The sequence below is a fragment of the Pongo abelii genome, chromosome 5, assembly GCF_028885655.2.
Source record: "Pongo abelii isolate AG06213 chromosome 5, NHGRI_mPonAbe1-v2.0_pri, whole genome shotgun sequence".
In the NCBI taxonomy this organism is placed as follows: Eukaryota; Metazoa; Chordata; class Mammalia; order Primates; family Hominidae; genus Pongo; species Pongo abelii.
The window spans coordinates 154,161,878-154,176,939 of NC_071990.2; the positions used below are offsets into that span (position 1 = coordinate 154,161,878).

General features: G+C 35.6%; 1 protein-coding gene across 5 annotated transcripts in view; it reads right to left on the bottom strand.

Annotated features, from left to right (window-relative positions):
- Nucleotides 1-15,062, bottom strand: part of SYNE1 (spectrin repeat containing nuclear envelope protein 1) — a 512,392-nt gene that overhangs the window by 394,067 nt on the left and 103,263 nt on the right. For all 5 annotated transcript variants that reach the window (XM_054558331.2, XM_054558330.2, XM_054558328.2 and 2 more), the window contains exon 4: nucleotides 5,965-6,048. In XM_054558331.2, the coding sequence (XP_054414306.2) occupies nucleotides 5,965-6,048 (84 nt within the window). The remainder of the gene's footprint in view (nucleotides 1-5,964; nucleotides 6,049-15,062) is intronic.

A 15,062-nucleotide genomic window follows, 5' to 3' on the forward strand; every position in this document is an offset into this window, starting at 1 on the left:
AGTGATAGACTGGATAAAGAAAATGTGGCACAAATACACCATGGAATACTATGCAGCCATAAAAAAGGATGAGTTCATATTCTTTGCAGGGACATGGATGAAGCTGGAAATCATCATTCTCAGCAAACTAACACAAGAACAGAAAACCAAACTCTGCATGTTCTCACTCATAAATGGGAGTTGAACAATGAGAACACATGGACACAGGGAGGGGAACATCACACACCAGTGCCTGTCAGGGGGTAGGGGCTAGGGGAGGGATAGCATTAGGAAATACCTAATGTAGATGATGGGTTGGTGAGTGCAGCAAACCACCATGGCATGCGTACACCTATGTAACAAACCTGCACATTCTGCACATGTATCCCAGAACTTGAAGTATAATTTAAAAAAATAATTAAAAACAAACAATGAATACAAAAAAAAAAAGATGAAGAGACGCCAAAGATTGATCTTCCTCTCCACACTCACGCAAAGAAAATGTCATGCAAGGACGCAAAGAGAAGGGAACTGTCTACAAGCCAGGAAGAGAAGCTTCCCCAGAAAACAACCTTGAGGCACCTTGATCCTGGACTTCTTGCCTCCAAAACTCTGACAAAATAAATTTCTGTAGTTTAAGCCACCCAGTCTGTGATATTCTGTTATGGTAGCCAAAGCGGACTAACACACAGCTCACAGATGTTTAAAAAAATATTTGAGACCAGGCGTGGTGGCTCACGCCTGTAATCCCAGCATTTTGGGAGGCCAAGGCAGGCAGATGGCTTGAGGTTGGGAGTTCGAGACCCGCCTGGCCAATGTGGTGAAACTCCATCACTACTAAAAATACAAAAATTAGCTAGGCTTGGGGGCGCATGCCTGTAGTCCCAGCTACTCGGGAGGCTGAGCCAGGAGAATCGCTTGAACCTGAGAGGTGGAGATTGCAGTGAGCCTAGTTCGTGCCTCTGCACTCCAGTCTGGGTGACAAAGCAAGACTCTGTCTCAAAAAAAAAAAAAAAAAAAAAAGAAAGAAAAGAAAAAAAATTGAATTATTTGGAAATAAATTTCAAAAAACTCTCAGTAAACATCCATATTACTAGCTTTTCTTGATAAATTTGAAACCTTAATGAATAAATCCATTACTGCTTTCCACTAGTTGCTTTCTACAATGAGGTATCAGGTACCTCATTCTCAACAATAATGCAAGTAGTCAACTGCCTGCCTTATTTAATACATAATTTAAAGGAATTTTAAACATTAATTACATTTTAATAAAAGTCCAGATGACTGGCTCTTCTTTGTAAATTGGAAAACCAGGGATCACAGTTCTTGCAGTTCACTGAGGTTACTTTAGTTGGAACTATTTGCTCCCCTCTTCCAGACAGGACACGGGACCACTCAGTTCTCCTGTTACCATAGTTAGCCTGGAACTCACCTCATTCCTTTACATCACCTTTCTGGACCTCACAGGAATCTGAATTTATGTGTCCTGTCTGCACTATGATGGTCAGTGGTTGGCTCCCTGTATTACTTGAATGATCTACCTGACACCTCGTTGGAGAAAGAAACTTGTGGCAAGTGGTGATGAATCTGTTCACCAGTCACATTTACACATTTCCCATCAGATTCTTACATATGTTTTTTCAATAGCCCTACAAATAAGAGAAAAGCTAAGGACACTGTTAGGGTTTCCCTGGTAAAATGAGGAATACCTTCATTATTCCCTAAGTCAAACTAAATAAGAATAAAAGGACTAAACAAATGTCCTGTTATCAAAAGAAAAAAATTCCAAATGGAAGACAAAGTTGGTACAAAGATCAAAGACAAATTTCTAAAAAATAAGATTGAGACATAAGTTTTAACTTGTAAAGATCAATGCTAAGATAATAAGTGGGAGGGCACTAAAGAACCTTCCAAAACTCATTACTTCCCACAGCCAAACATTTTGTGAGGCCGTAGGATACAGAAGTGCAAGAGAGAGTGGCCAACAAGAATGTTTCAGGGAGATGTGGGGAGGGGGTGACTTTAGAAAGATTAAGAGACTCGTGGGGAAAAAAGAGAAATTCATTTGTTCTGATTCTCAAGACATTACTTTCGGTGCTTAGCAAATATATTTAAACTTTATTTTTTATTACTTTGGGTTGTTCCGTGAAAATGGATATTGTGAAAACAAGTCTTCTTTATAAACAATGCCTTTCATAGGTGAAGTTGTTAAAGTTTTTGCCAAGGCTTCCAAGTTAATAAGAGGAATTCTGTTTTTGTATTTCAGCCAATCAATATAACTCAGAATGAAGTAGGACACTATTGTCATACAGCTGAAATGGGAGAATGAATGACCTGAAAATCTCTATCTTTATTTTTTTTTTAATTTTTTTAAGAGAAAGAGTCTCGCTCTGTCACTCAGGCTGGAGTGCAATCACAGCTCACTGTAGCCTCGAACTCCCAGGCTCAAGAGATCCTCCCACCTCAGCCTCTCGAGTAGCTGGGACCATAGGCACATGCCACCACACCTGGCTAATTTGTTTGTTTGTTTGTTTAGAGACAAGTTCTCACCATGTTGCCCAGGCTGGTCTCAAACTCCAGGGCTCAAGCCATTCACCCACCCTGCCCTCCCAAAGTGCTGGGATTAGAGGAGTGAGCCACTGCGCCTGGTCCTGAAAAACTCTAAATATCCTGTTTAACAAGGCTTCATTCAGCTTTCAATGAAAAATTAATGAAGGGTGAGCAGAAAGAAGAGAAACTCTTCAATAAGAATGAGATTAGTGTGATCTGGAAACACTGCCTGATATTGCATAAGAAGCTAAAATTGTTTTTCACACTATCCTAATGCCTGGAATCTCTCTTGGGCATGAAGTTTGCACAGTTGACTAAAATGTATACTGATTCATTGCATTACCAACTTATCAACAATGTAAATTATTTGAGGGCTAGAATGTAAGTTTTCTGTAAATTTGTATTTTCTAGAGTTCCTGTCTTATAGAAAGTCATCAATTATATATTTGTAAAGTAATCGAATTAATTCAGTGCATATAAACTGAGAAGGAAATAACTGAATGGGTCTATTTTCCAGAAGTATCTGGATCTCCATTTATAAAACTAGTTTTGGTATTACCAAGCACAGGCTTCCTAAATTCCCACAAATTAGAAAAGGCTAAATGTAAGAGGATTGGTGCAACCCTTTTGGAGGGAAATATGGTAATATCTACCAAAATTACATGTGCATTTACCTTTTGACTTAGCAAGCACACTTCTAGAAATTTACCTAGAAGATACACCTCCAATTATATGGAAGCACTTATGCACATAGTTATTAACTGCATCATTGTTTGTGTTTTAAAAACACTAGAAACAACCCAATTCCCATTCATAAGAGAGTGGTTGAGTAAACTATGGCCTATCTAGGCAATGGGACACTGTGTAACTGTAAAAATGAGTAGAGAAATCACTATGAACTGATGTGGGGTGATTTCCAGGGTATGTTGATAAGTGAAAAAAGCAAAATGCATCTATGGTATGCTATCCTTCATGTAAGAAAGAAAGGGATATATGAAAACACATCTTATTGTGGAAAAAATGCAAAATGTATGTCAGAAACTAGAGAGACTGGTTATCTAAAGGTAGGAAATACAGTTAGAGGCAGGGAATGAGAATGGAGTAGTAGGGATGAGGAAGGGGTTTGACTTCTTTAAATATAACATTTATTATTTTAGAACCATAATAATGTCCCACTCTTTAAAACAAATAATAAAATCGACCAGTATGGGGGTGGGGCACAAAATAGAACACAAACAACAACAAATAAACCTATCTCTATAACAAATAATGACATAATCCCACTGACGGGGATGGGGAAGAATAGAACTAACCTAAGAACATTTCAAAAATAGTTTTTTGACTGGATACCGTAATGCTAAAGACAAAAAGAACTACACACAAATCCTGTTCTCTAGTTTGTAAATCTGTTTCTCACAGGGGCATGGGTTAGTGACATACTAGATGTGTATACTAGGTGATATAGTTTGTATACATGTCCCCACTCAAATTTCATATTGAAATGTGATCCCCAATGTTGAAAGTGAACCCTGGTGGGAAGCGATTGGAACATGAGGGCGAGTTCTTATGAATAGTTTAGCACCATCCCTCTTGGGTACTCTCCACACAATAGTGAGTGAGTTCTCATAAGACGTGGTTGTTTAAAAGTGTGCAGCCCCTCTCCCCTAGCTCTCTTGCTCCTGCTCTGGCCGTGTGACGTCCCTGCTCCCCTTTCACCTTGCGCCATGATTGTAAGCTTCCTGAGGCCTCTCTGGAAACTGATGCCAGAGCTATGCTTCCTGAGCAGCCTGCAGAACCATGAGCCAATTAAACCTCATTTCTTTATAAATTACTCAGTCTTGGGTATTTCTTTATAGCAATGTGAGAATGGACTAACACACTAGGGTTGAAAAAATAAGTAAATATATTGTAGATGAGAGTAAGCCTTCTCATTATCAGAGAAAGCAGAAACAAATAAGGACATAAGGCTAGAGTAAAACTTGCGGTGTTTAACTTGAATCAGAGGTATTAGTCTGAACTAATGTTTTACACACATACACACACATATGCGCAAGAAACTACATATGTATATGTGTATATACATGTACACACATACAGAGAAAGAGAGGAGAGAGAGAGAAGCACAGATATATGTATATATATGAGTTAATAAACATATACATTTTCTAATCTATTTGCTGAGAGGGCCTAGGAGAAATGATGCCCCAGTAGCAATGAAATACTTAGCATTTAGATCTTGGTTTCTAAATGCCACTCATCACTAAAAGGAACGAAGCCTCTTTAGAGAAGTGGTTGATTCCAGGACTGGGGCAGGGAAAATATAAGGAAAACCTGGAATATTTTTGTAGTTCTAGCAAATAAAAAACTGCTTGAAAAATTATGAGCCAGTATCAAAAAGGTACAGGTGCCAGCCTGAAGGAGCTCTTAGTGGTCAAAGCTAGAACAATTTGAGTGACAAAATAATAACAATGATTATAATGATGGATTTTAACTACATAACAAAATAAATATACATGTGTCCCTACTGGAATAAATAATTGAATAAATAAGTAAATTGTGGGGGAGGACATCTTTTTCTCGCAGAACAATTCCAATTAATAAATATAGAGGGAATGAGGAAAATAGAAAATCATTAGGCAAGCAACACAGAAATAATTATTGAAGGCAATGGATACTAAAATCAGTAAGCAAAAGTTTGAGGAAAAGCAGAAACTTAGCATAGTCTCAATTATCTCTCCTAAGTTATTTCCCAACTATAAAGGGAAAAACAGTGACTCTACCATAGGAAAGCATGGCAGACACCACATTACCAAGTATTCAAAGTTAATGTAACCAGTAACAAGACATATCAGCACCCTATATTTACTAATATGGTGCACTGGGAAGAATATGACATCACTTTCTTGGGACTTTTTCCAAAAATGTATAAACTCAACCTAATCACGAGAAAATATCATACAAACTGAAATTGAGAGACATTATGCAAAATAACTGACCAGCAGTTATCAAAAGTGTCAAGGTCATGAAAGACAAGGAAAGAATGAAGACCTGTCATAGAATGGAAGACACAACTAAATGCAAGATGTGATACTAGAGTGGATCCTGGAACAGATACAGACAATAGAGGGAACATTGATGAACTTGGACTAATGTCTATGTTTTAGTTAATAGTGTCATCCCAATTTTAATGTCCTTACTTTGATAATTGTACTATGGTTATGTAAGCTCTTAAAACTAGAAGCTGAAATGAACTGTAGAAATAAAATTTCTTTTTTTGCAACTTCTCCATAATTCTAAGAATATTTTATCATACAATAATATTGTGTGTCTATGCTGTATAGATTACATGCAGTGTTTTGACCTACAGCCAATAGTGAAAACATAAGTATGCCGATACCTTCTTCCTTGGGCATTTTGTTTTTGTTTCTCTCTTACCTTTCTTCCTTCGAGGAACTTGAGTGCCGTGCCAATGTTAGCCACAGCATGGATTCGCTTCATCCGGCGTCCTTGTTCACAAGGCTGTAAAAAGTGAGGGGAAAAAGGGAATAAGACAAAATCTGTGTATTAAAGTGTTAGTTATAAGATCTATTTAAATAGATTAAAAAATATACTTGAAGAATATTCAAAAGCAACCAACATTGTTCACTTTCTATAAAGGTTAGCAAATACATAAAGGGGTGTTCCCCATGGCACTCTGAAGATATACTAATTCACTCAATAAGCACATTCATTCTCAGATTATCTGTTAATGCACTTGCCTTTTAGTCTTCTGTATGTCTAAGAGCAGAAATTATTATTTACTGAGACCTCTGTTAGACATGACAAAGTCTCATCATTGGTCTGTGCACAGCCCACTTATTTAGTTTATTAGTTAATTATTTTTAAAAATGTAAAACACACCCAGAATCTGCAACCTAAAACAAAGTCAGGACCCACAACTAAGTATGAAAGCCATATCCCGAAATATGACCACCATTAATCCCATCCTCCTATCTGACTACATTGAGGGCACCCGTCACACTAACTCCAGTCCAGTGTTTGCCATTTTATAGAGATTCATTTCTTTCATACGCTTTCTTGAAAAGAATGCTTAGTTTTTAATTTTATATGAAGAGCATCACTGTATTAATCATTTGAGACCTAATTTTCCACATTATATTGCTAAGATTCATCATATCATTGCCTTTCACTGTATTTCATTCATTTCGAAAGCTATATAATGTGCTATTTCTATACTCTCCTTCTGATATGAATGTGCTGTTTCCAGGTTATTGATATTTTGATACGTTGATAGATTATTCTTGTACTTCTCACCTTTTGTACAAGCACAGTTTCTCTCGGACATGTACCTAAGAGTAGAATTGCTGAGTCGAAGGGAATGTGACTTCCATTTGTAAAGTAATACCAAACTCTCCTAAAATGGCTGCACTACTTTACTCTGATCAGCATTGCAAAAATAATCCTGTTAATCTGTATCCTCTCCAACATTTGATTTTGACAGATACCTTAAACATACTTTTTTTCAGTTGAATATATGTAAAATGTATATGTACTCTTTTTCATTGCAGTCTCCATTTACATTTCCCTGATCAGCAGCAATGTGGACTTCTCTTCCTCTGTTCATTGGTGATGTGTGTTTCTTCTGTAAAATGCCTTTTCACATCTGTTGCCCAGGCTTTCCTTTGGGTTGTTTGCACCCATATTGTTTTGAAGATGTATTTTATATATTCTTGATTTAACCCTTTTACAGCATGAATTGCGAATATCTTCAACAAGTTTGTAACTTCTGCCAGTTGTTTTAAAGGTTTTTAATTTTTAAGATAGTCTTAATTTTAATATATTAAATATAGCAATCTTTTATTGTCAATATTTTTGTGTCTTATTGAATAATTGTTTTCCTATCCCTGTGTCTAAAACATATTCACCCATGTTTTCTACTAAGAGTTTAAAGTGTTACTGTCAGTAGGTCCTTAATTCATGTAGATATAACTTTTGTACAGGCCATGAGATAAGAATTCAATTTTACCTTTTTCTGCTAGAATGAACTTAATTTCCTGTTCCATTTTTTTTAACTTCAATAACTTTTAGGGTACAATTGGTTTTTGGTTACATGAAGGAATAATATAGTGGTGAAGTCTCAGATTGTAGTGCACCTGTCACCCAACATTTAGTTTTTGATCCCTCACCCCTCTCTTGCCCTCATCCTTCTGAGTCTCCAAAGTCCATTATACCATTCTATATGGCTTCGTGTACCCATAGCTTAGCTCTCACTTATAAGTTAGAATATATAGTATTTAGGTTTCAATCCTGAATTACTTCGCTTAGAATAATGGCCTCCAGCTCCACCCAAATTGCTGCAAAAGACATTATTTCATTCTTTTTTTACGACTGAGTAGTATTCCATGGTTGTATGTATATCACGTTTTCTTTATCCACTCATTGGTCAGTGGCCACTTAGGTTGAGTCCATATCTTTGCAATTGTGAACTGTGCTGCTATAAATATCCGTGTGCAGGTGTCTTTGAAATAATGACTTCTTTTCCTTTGGGTAGACACCCAGTAGTGGGATTGCTGTATCAAATGGTAGATCTACTTTTAGTTCTTTAAGAAATCACACCGTTTTTCCATAGAGGTTGTATTAATTTACATTCCCACCAGCAGTGTATAAGCACTCCCTTTACAACACTTCCATGCCAAAATCTATTGTTTTTTGACTTTTTAATAATGGCAATTCTTGCAGGGGTAAGGTGATATCTCATTGTGGTTTTAATTTGCATTTCCCTAATGACTAGTTATGTTGTACAATTTTTCATGTGCATTACTTATTTGTATCTTGTTTTGAGAAACATCTATTCATGTCATTTGCCCACTTTTTGATGGTATTGTCTTTTTTCTTGCTGATTTATTTGAGTTCCTTGTAGATTCTGAATATTAGTCCTTTGTCAGATGCATAGTTTGCAAATATTTTCTCCCATTCTGTGGGTTGTCTGTTTACTGTGATGATAACTTCTTTTGCTTGCAGAAACTTTTTAGTTTAATTAGGTCCATTTGTCTATTTCTATTTTTGTTGCGTTTGCTCTTAGGGTCTTAGTAAAAAATTATTTGCCTAGGCCAATGTCTAGAGATTTTTTTCTAGTTTTTTTTTCCTAGAATTTGCATGGGGTTTCAGGTCTTAGATTTAAGTATTTGGACCATCCTGAGTTGATTTTTGTATAAGGTGAGAGATAGGGGTCCAGTTTCAATCTTCTACATGTGACTATCCAGTTTTCCCAGCACCATTTATTAAATAGGATGTCATTTCTTCAATCTACATTTTTGAATGCTTTGTCAAAGATCATTTGATTGTAAGTATTTGGCTTTATTTCTGAGTTCTCTATTCTGTTCCATTGGTCTAGGTATCTACTTTTATACCAGTATCATGCTGTGTTGGTAACTATAGCCTTGTAGTATAATTCGAAGTCAGATAATGTGATGCCTCAAATTGTTCTTTCTGCTTAGGATTGCTTTACCTATTTGGGGTCTTTTTTGGTTCCATGTGAATTTTAGAATTGTTTTTTCTAGTTCTGTGAAAAATGATGTTGGTATTTTGATAGGAATTGCATTGAATCTGTAGATTTCTTTGGGCAGTATGGTCATTTTCACAATATTGATTCCTCCAATCTATGAGTATGAGATGTGTTTCCATTTGTTTGTGTCATCTATTATTTCTTTCAGCAGTGGTTTGTAGTTCTCCTTGTAGAGATCTTTCATCTCCTTGATTAAATATGTTCCCAGATATTTTTTGCAGCTATTGTAAAAGGAATTGAATTACTGATATTATTCTTGGCTTGGTTGCTGTTGCTGTATAGCAGTGCTACTGACTTGTGCACATTGATTTTGTAACCTGAGACTTTATTGAATCTGTTTATCAAATCTAAGAATTTAGAGGAGTCTTTAGGGTTTTCTAGGTATCCAATCACATCATCAGCAAACAATGATAGTTTGACTTACTCTTTTCCAATTTGGATGCCCCTTATTTCATTTCCTTGCCTGATTGTTCTGGCTAGGACTTCCAGTAATGTGTTTAAAAGAAGTGGCAAAAGTGAGCATCCTTGTCTTGTTCCAGTTCTCAAGGGGAATGTTTTCAACTTTTCCCCATTCAGTATGATGTTAGCTGTGGATTTGTCATATATGGCTTTTATTATTTTGAGGTATGTCCCTTCTATGACTAGTTTGTTGGGCTTTTTATCATTAAGAAATGCTAGATTTTATCAAATGCTTTTTCTGCACTTATTGAGATGCCCATATAGATTTTGTTTTTAATTCTGTTTGTATGATGTATCACATTTATTGACTTGCATATGTTAAACCATCCCTGCATCCCTGGGATGAAACCCACTTGATTATGGTATATTATTTTTGATATGATGTTAGATTCAGTTTGCTGGTATTTTGTTGAGGATCTTTGCATCTATGTTCATTAGGGATATTTTTCGTTACATCATTTCCTAGTTTTTGTATCAGGTTGCCACTGGCTTCTTAGAATGAGTTAGGGAGCATTCCCTCTTTCTTAATCTTTTGGAATAATTTCAGTAGGATTAAAACCAATTCTTCTTTGAATGTCTGGTAGAATTCAGCTGTGAACCCATCTGGCCCTGGGCTTTTTTTGTTGTTGTTGGCAATTTTTCTATTACTGATTCAATTTTCACTGGTTGTTTTTAGCCTGTTCAGGGTTTCTATTTCTTCCTGATTTAACCTAGGAGAGTTGCGTGTTTCCAGAAATTTATCCATTTCCTATAGGTTTTCTAGCTTGTATGCACAGAGGTGTTCATAGTAGTCTTGAGTTATCTTTTGTATTTCTGTGGTGTTGGTTGTAATGTCTCCATTATCATTTCTAATTGAGCTCATTTGAGTCTTCTCTCTTCTTGGTCATTCTAGCAAATGGTCTATTATCTTTTTAAAGACCAAAGTTTTTGTTTTATTGGTCTTTTGTATTTTCTGTTAGTTTGTTTCCATTTCATTTAGTTCAGCACTGATCTTTGTTATTTCTTTTCTCCTACTAGCTTTGAATTTGATTTGTTTTGGTTTCTCTAGTTCCTTGAGGTATGATGTTAGGTTGTCAATTTGTGGTTTTTCAGACTTTTTGATGTAGGAATTTAGCACTATAAACTTTCCTCTTAGTACTGCTTTTGCTGTATCCTAGAGGTTTTGATAACTTCTGTCACTATTACCATTCATTTCAAATAATTTTTAAATTTCCATCTTGGATTCATTGTTAATCCAAAAATCATTCAGGAGCATACTGCTTAATTTTCATGTGTTTGTATAGTTTTGGGGTTCCTTTTGAAGTTGATTTCTAGTTTTATTTCACTGTGGTCTGAGATGATACTTGATATAATTTTGACTTTTTAAAATTTATTAAGACTTGCTTTGTGACTTATCATATGGTCTATCCTGGAGAATATTCCATGTGTTAATGAGAAGAATGTATATTCTGCAGTTCTTTGCTCAAGTGTTCTATAAATACCTGTTAGGTCCATTTGTTCTGAGTGTAGTTTAAAACCACTGTTTCTTTTTTGACTTTCTACCTCAAGGATCTGTCTAGTGCTGTCAGTGAAGTGTTGAAGTCCCCCACAATTATTCTGTGGCTGTCCATCTAATTTCTTAGGTCTAATAGTAACTGTTTTATGAATCTGGAAGCTCCAGAGTTATACACATATATATTTAGAATTGTAATATCTTCTTGTTGAATTTGTCCTTTTATCATTACCTAATGACCTTCTCTGTCATTTTTTACATTGTTTCTTTAAAATCTGTTTTATCTGATGTAAGAATAGCTACTCCTGTTCACTTTTGGTTTCCATTTGCATGGAATATTTTTTCTACTCATTTATCTGGAGTTTATAAAATTCTTTATGTGTTAGGTGAGTCTCTTGAAGAAACCAAATATTTTGGTTTGTCATTTTGTTATCCATTCTGCCAATCTGTATTTTTTAAGTGGAGCATTTAGACCATTTATGTTCAATGTTAATATTGAGACGAGAGGTTGTGGTCCAGTCATCATGTTGATTGTAACCTAGATATTTTATTATTTATGTTATTGTTTTATAGACCTTGTGAGTTTTATGCTTTCAAGATGTGCATATCCACCTTCTGTTTCAAGGTTTAGAACTCCTTTTAGCATTTCTTGTAAGGCTGGTCTGGTAGTGACAAATTATCTCAGCATTTCTTTGTCTGAGAAGACAATTTCTCCTTCATTTATGAAATTTAGTTTTGCTGGATACAAAATTCTGGGTTGACAATTATTCTGTTTCAGGAGGCTAAAGATAGGACCCCAATCCCTTCTGGCTTGTAAGGTTCCTTTTGAGCTGTTCCACTTATTGAACAGTTTCCCACTCTGCACACCCATATCTGACATCCACCTTTGACATATACTAAAGTTCTATTCACGCCCTGGCTTGTTTCTGGACTCTATGGTATTTGTCAATATGCTCATCTCTGTACCAAGACCACACTGTCCAAAGTGATATAGCTTCATTGTAAGGTCTGATATCTAGTAGGGCAAATACTTTCTCCCTGTTTTTCTTCTTCAGATGTATCCTGGCTAAGTGAGAAAGATACAAACATTTATTGTATTGTTCCACCATATATTTGCATCTATTTTCACACAACTTAACCTATTATAATATAATTATTATCCCTATTAGGCTATAATCTCTTTGAGGGCACTGACTATATCTCATTCATCTGTGTTTTTCTTAGAGGGCATAAGATAGTGCCTTATCCATAATAGGGACTCCAGAAATGTTAGTTGAATGATTATTAAACAATGACAAATACCACTGGAGAATTGAGTTCTACTCTAAATATATGATCAATGACTAACAGGGTCACCTGGTGAACATGCAGGGAAGTTTGACACTCAAGATTTTCTAAGCATCCATCATTTATTTCTAAATGGATTATTACCCTTCTCTTGAAAGGCAAAGTGTTCAAGAGTCTTTTGCAAAAATACTCTTCAGAAGGTTAACAACATAGATAAGAAAGAAGTTTCTCTGCAGCCCTTAATCTCTACTCATATTGCTTCTATTGTTTCTAATGTTTCAGTAGTAATTCCTCACATTCTTAAAAAAACTCTTAAGTGCAATGTTAAATTTAGTTTTCCTATGTTTATGTGCAATTGCAGCTATGTAATTACTGTTCCATTCAAAGAATAAATGTTTCACAAATAATATTCAAGGGATGTAGAAAAATCCAAGAATAAGAATTTTAACTTTTTATAACTCCCTAATACCTTAAATAAAATCATAGACAAGGGAGTCACAATAGGCTATTAAAGGGTACTAGGATATTGAAATTCCACTCTTACCCAAAGATGCTGGCAATAGAAAGGATGCTAAGCCATTTGTCCACATTTATCAGATGATCATAATCAGATCCAGAATCCTGACCTATGTGAACTGCGACATTAAGTATAGGGTTCTCGGTAAGGTTCTATCGCATAATTACATTCCTGAACAATATTAACACTCCTAAGGGAAACACTCTTGCCCATATTGTCCCTTTGAAAAGCTCTAAAAGAATGCCTAGGATGATCAAACCTTTCAATGATGCGCTTCATCTTAGTGTGGTCCTGAACAATAATACAAACATGTACAAAATTTAAATAACCTTTGTCACAGCATATTTATGATTTCAGAATGATTTTATTTTACCTAATTCAGACTCTTGAAGAATTCAATATAAATAAATAATAAAGGTTAAATCAGAAACTGCCGTTCTATGTACCAGTTTCCCTATCTGTTGAATGAGAAAGCTAAGATTTTTTTCTGAAATCCCTGCTAGCTTTAAGATCCCATAATTCTAACTATATCTGAATGAGTAGGGCACTTAAACCAGTAGTAGGATTGTCATGTCAAAAATATATGCTTTTTTTCTAGAATAATTTAGCCTGGCAGTTAAATGCCCATCAAGATTTCTGTACACTGTATTGTACTGTCAAGTATAACAGCAGAATTATAATGACACTTAGAATGACACAAAAACTTTTTGAATACCCACATGAATATTCATATAAAGATTCCTTTAACCTTCAAGAAAATAGCTTAATTCAGGAGGATATATCTAAATGGCCAGTTATATCAGGTAATCAAGGGAGTATGTATTTCAATCTAATGACTCCCACATCCTAATGCTTATCTAGTATCTTTAGCTAATGCATATGCCTATATATATTCCAAATTGCCTGTTCATATATGTCTAACTTGATTCCTTCCAAAGCAGAGCTTGAGACAAGCACTTGGGTGCATGTAGCTTACTAGTGAGGTGATACCAGGTGGCAAGAATGAGGATGTGTGGAGTGCGAGATGGGGAAGGAGGAAAAGCTAACAAAGGATGTGCTATTGAGGGTTACTGCTATTGGCAACTGGAACTCAATCCCACTGGTGACTCTATGGGAACTATATAAGACATGTGTAAAATATGCCTCAGAATCACCTGTCTCAGAATTACCCTAAGAATTTTAGGGTGGAGCATTTATTCATAGACTCCCATATCCATTGGTTGAGGGTCCCTTGGTACCACTAACTCCCCAACACTTCAAAGCTGCTCTGTGCAACTTGTGCCTTTAAGAAAAGCCCTGAGGCAGAAAGCCAGACAGACACTATGAGTGCTTGAAGAAAGAAGCTGTCAGAGTACATGGGAATGTCTACCACTGATGTGGCTGAGATGAGACATGGGGTGCCAGAAGCATCTGCTACCTGGGAATCCAGTTACATAAATGACTGATGCAATATTATTACCAGTTTATGTTTTTCAACAAACAACTCTTACAAAAGCTGTTTGAGGGCTCCCTGTACAAAATGAATGGAAATTAATTTTAAAGAGGTAAAAATCCTCTTTTAAAAACTCAGTTATCCAAGTAATAATGATTGTGTCATTATTGCCAAGATACAAGTGATAAAGAAAAAAGGGACTGTCAATTTTGGACTCTGTGTCTAGTGTGTTATCCAACATCTTGAAAATTATTTCCTGAATTCCTTTTTCCAAATTATGGTAAACATTATTTATAAATAATTTATGTTTACAAACTACTTAATGCTCTACTACTCTGAAATGAAAAAGAGATAAGCAAGAAGAGATAATTTATTATTTGACAATGTAGAAAATGTACTTTCTAGCTCACTGTTAATGTTGTTTTTCACTCTGCTGGTTCCATAGCACATAAAAACAACTCTGAACAGGCTGTTCTTGCTACAAATGATGGATGATGGATGATGTCAACAAGAATATGAAAAATGCCACACTGGTTTCCTGCTTAATTTTCAATAAACAACTATATAAACACACAGATATGGACCAACATTTCTTTCTAAATGGAAGACAAACACTTAAAGTGAGGGAGATGGTCATTTGCAACTAATCTTCTTGTATACCATATAGATACAATGGTTAATCATGTTAAGTTACCGATGAAGTTCTTTACTCTTAATTGTAAGGTTGTTATTATAAACATAATGTTTTAAATGCACTAGGGGTTTGCAGGAACAAGAAGGG